The sequence below is a fragment of the Quercus robur genome, chromosome 7 (genome assembly GCF_932294415.1).
Source record: "Quercus robur chromosome 7, dhQueRobu3.1, whole genome shotgun sequence".
Lineage (NCBI taxonomy): Eukaryota > Viridiplantae > Streptophyta > Magnoliopsida > Fagales > Fagaceae > Quercus > Quercus robur.
Window position 1 is genome coordinate 9,700,417 of NC_065540.1, and position 3,989 is coordinate 9,704,405.

Genomic DNA, 3,989 nt, shown 5'->3' on the forward strand with positions numbered 1-3,989 from the left:
ATTATTATCATTAGGGTTTTACTAACTAGTGACTTTAAGATATATTAAAAAAAAATTATAAGAAAATGAAAAAGTAACTTAATATTTTTTACAACTTTTAAATTTTTCATAAAAAGGTTTCTTAAAATGAATAATTAATGTATGCAATACCATTATTATTATTATTATATTTTCCATTGAGTCGTGTTTACTATTGGAATTTTACTTTAGAGGCAACCCTTGGTCCCAATAATATTGTTAATGTGAGTTGTCAACCTTTGTTTCTCCTCATCCACTTCAAGTAGAACTTGTTCTAGATAAATATGATGCAAAATATATGTGCATGTATTTTTACTACAGTTTTTATTCTTGCTGCATGGTCTCTAATGAGTTAATTAACACTTTTTTTTTCTTTTTTCTTTTTTTTGTCTCCAAGATTTAGAATAAAGAATTGCTCAATTTTTTATTCAATCATTGTATTGCATTTTAATTAGAAATTGAAAATTTCAGGGATGTTGAGGAGATCAGGGCTGTTATTTTTTGTGGGGTTTCTGTCATGGGCTTTAACGGCAACCCAAATTCCTGCACCCAAGATATGCGGTTCTCCAAAAGGCCCTCCTGTTACAGCAGCAAGAATAAAACTTAGTGATGAAAGGCATTTGGCCTACAAAGAACATGGTGTGCCTAAAGAAAAAGCCAACTATAAAATTATTTTCGTCCATGGTTTTGATTCTTGCAGGCATGATGCTGTCATTGCCCAAACACTCTCTCCGGTACTTATCCATTTATTGATCTTTATATATTTACATTGTACTTGTAATGTAAACTTACATTATAAGTGTATAAAAAGTTGCAAATGTTGTATATATTTGCAAAAAGTAATTTGTCACTTTTTGAATGTGTACAATTTAAAAGAAAAATCTCCCTTTATTTATATCTTTTTGGGCCTATTGCAAGCCTTTAAATATGATATTCTTGGATTAGTGTCATTTGAATAATTTGTGGTTCTTTCAGGAAATTGTTAAAGAGTTAGGGATCTACATTGTCTCTTTTGACAGACCTGGTTATGGGGAGAGTGATCCTAATCCAAAGAGAACAGTGAAGAGCATGGCTTTGGATATAGAAGAGCTTGCGGATAAGTTGGAACTAGGATCAAAATTCTATGTAATAGGTATCTCAATGGGTGGGCAGGTGCTTTGGAGTTGCCTCAAGTACATTCCTCACAGGTATGATTTTTCATAGCCATATAAATAAGGATGTTATAGGTTTACATTGTACTTACAAAGTAAACTTACATTGTAAACATACAAAAAATGGCAAATATTGTACACATTTGCAACTTTTTGTGTGTCTACAATGTGAATTTACATTGTACCATATGTAAAAGAAGAATTTCCCTATAAATGAATGCTAGAAAAGAGAATAGCAAGAACAGCTGCATTTGCTAGTTTATGTGCCTTTTTTCTAATGTGTGGGATGCTTGTAACACTAACAGGTTGGCAGGGGCTGGACTATTAGCTCCAGTGGTTAACTACTGGTGGTCTGGTTTTCCTGGAAACCTATCAAGTGAAGCCTACAACCAGCAGTTTCGGCAAGATCAATGGGCACTTCGTGTTGCTCACTACATTCCCTGGCTTACCTACTGGTGGAACACTCAAAAATTGTTCCCCTCTTCTAGTGTTGCAGGTCATAGTACGGATGCTCTTTCTCCCCAAGACCAAGAACTCGTGCCAAAGCTTATTCGGAGAATAAGCCATATGGTTAGCATCTAACTTCTCTGGAAATTTCCATGAATTATTTCGATGGGAATTAATACCATGAAAGGCATTGAGAAAACCAAGTAGCTGCAGTTATTGATTTACTAAATGATATCAATATATGGATTGTATTTTGCGGAAATGAAAATTGCTGCTCAATAAATCCCTAGCGGTTTCATCTAGGATGCATCTTCAACCTATATTCTTATAGGTTGCAAGTTCAAATTAATCCAATTTTCTTAGTAGGTTGTCTTTATTTTAAAAGTGAAGTTGCAAATTTATCGATAAGAAAATGTAGAAAATTAATAATAATTCTGGTTCTTAAAGTCTCTGAAGCTGTATGATTATCTTGATCTGTTGTACCGTTAAAATGCAAAGCAAAATTGTAAGCGTTTCTGCTGACAAATATGCCTATTAAAGACTCCAGCATGCTATATTGGTCGCAAGAGGTTGTGAAAGGACACCTTAAACTTTGAATATCTTGTTACTTTCTGAATCTATAGCAATTAATTTAGGAGTGAACGTGTGACTCCTTAATAGCATGTGTTTGTTTAGGCTGTGTTATCATTTTGTGCTTAATGATTGAGTTATGAATTTCATAATTTAATATAAGAACTTTTTTGCTTAACATATTAAAATTTGTTTGGTAATTGTGATGGCTTCAATCTAATAAATAAAGATTAGGCTTGAAATAATGACTTAGGGGATAAGTTTATAGAGTAAAAATGAGAGAACCAAATGCTCTGCACTTGTAGTTCGTTGGGATTGACTTTTAGCCTTCACTGTACAGATTTCTTTCACCTTTTTGCTAAAATTTCATAATAAAGTACATAGTGACAGTGTTCAACCCCCTGAAATTTGGTGTTTGATTCTACCATAGCTGCAGAGTATTGTAATAACAACCTTTGAATTTAAAAATGCAATGAACATATCCCTCTTGTATATAGGTGTGCTTGACAAATTCTGGTGCACTACTAATAGAAACAGAGATTTGAGATAAGATTAGACTTTCAGCTCCTTTTCTTAAGGTTTGATTTAACTGAATAAACCATCTCATAGGACAAAAGTTAAAGGAAGTTTGTGTTATGTTCAGAGGCTTTCTTTTCAGTTCTTCTTTTTCTTTTTTTCATGTAAATCTACTACTTACATAGAGCCTCATTTATCAAGTGTAAATGCTCTTATTTTCTAAATGTGGCTTTCCTCAGGCAGAGGTAAAACAACAAGGAGCATTTGAGTCCATCCATCGCGACATGATTGTTGGATTTGGGGACTGGGAGTTCAGTCCTATGGATCTGGAAAACCCATTTCCAAACAATGAAGGTTCAGTCCACTTGTGGCATGGAGATGATGATAGGATTGTGCCTGTTACACTGCAACGATACATTGCCCAACAGCTACCATGGATTCACTATCATGAGATTCCGGGAGCTGGGCACTTGTTCGCATATGCTGATGGAATGTGTGATTCTATCATCAAGGCAATTTTGACAGGGGAGTAGACTACTACATATGTAATGAGCTAGCACAGGTCAGTTGGTCTGTGCATTACATTTTCTCCTTAGTGTGGACATCTGAAATTTTATTAACTGTCGTATAAGAATACAGTTGATACTATAAAGGAAATTTTTAGCCATAGTGACCTTGACCCCATTTTACCAAGGGCACAAGAAGAATACAAGAACTTCGGGGCCTGTTTTCGAGGGGCACAAGTGCTGCTGTTGCTTAATCCTGGTGATGTTTCCCAATAAAGTCTAAGAAGTTAAGAACACAATAATTTGTATTATTGCTTAAGTGACATGTTTTGATTAGTACTAATAAAAGTGACGTTAGTGTAGGTTCATGTAAAAGTAATGTTGCTCAAATCATAATTTGTCATATCAAGATTTTTGATTAAGAATATGATAATTGTAGTGTCCCTTGTATTACTAGATGTTTCCAAGTTCAATGCAGAGAAAAGTGTTGGATTTTATAGTATTGATGTATTGCTGTCTTTTAAGATATGCTTGAGAATTGAAAATTGACACTAATCCTTTTTTCTTTTTTTCTTTTTTTTGAGAAAAAAATTGAGACTAATCTGGTTGTACATGAATGTGCTATTTTGAATATATAAATATTTAACCATACTTGTAATTGTCGTGAAATGGGTATCATAAATTGAAATTCTATTATTATTGTGGGTGTTCGAGGACCGAGGATGAAGTTGAAGGGTTGTAGCATTAGTGTAGAAATGCCCCGGGCCATGGGCCCGAGGAA

The 3,989-nt window shown here is 34.1% G+C and overlaps 1 protein-coding gene across 1 annotated transcript; it reads left to right on the forward strand.

The window, feature by feature from the left end:
• The first annotated feature begins 491 nt into the window (after positions 1-491).
• On the forward strand, positions 492-3,369 carry LOC126692116 (uncharacterized). The gene is made up of 4 exons (XM_050387600.1): positions 492-752; positions 994-1,205; positions 1,475-1,739; positions 2,942-3,369. Exons 1-4 carry the CDS (start codon positions 492-494, stop codon positions 3,233-3,235), a joined length of 1,032 nt encoding a protein of 343 aa, XP_050243557.1. The 3' UTR covers positions 3,236-3,369.
• Positions 3,370-3,989: the final 620 nt, after the last annotated feature.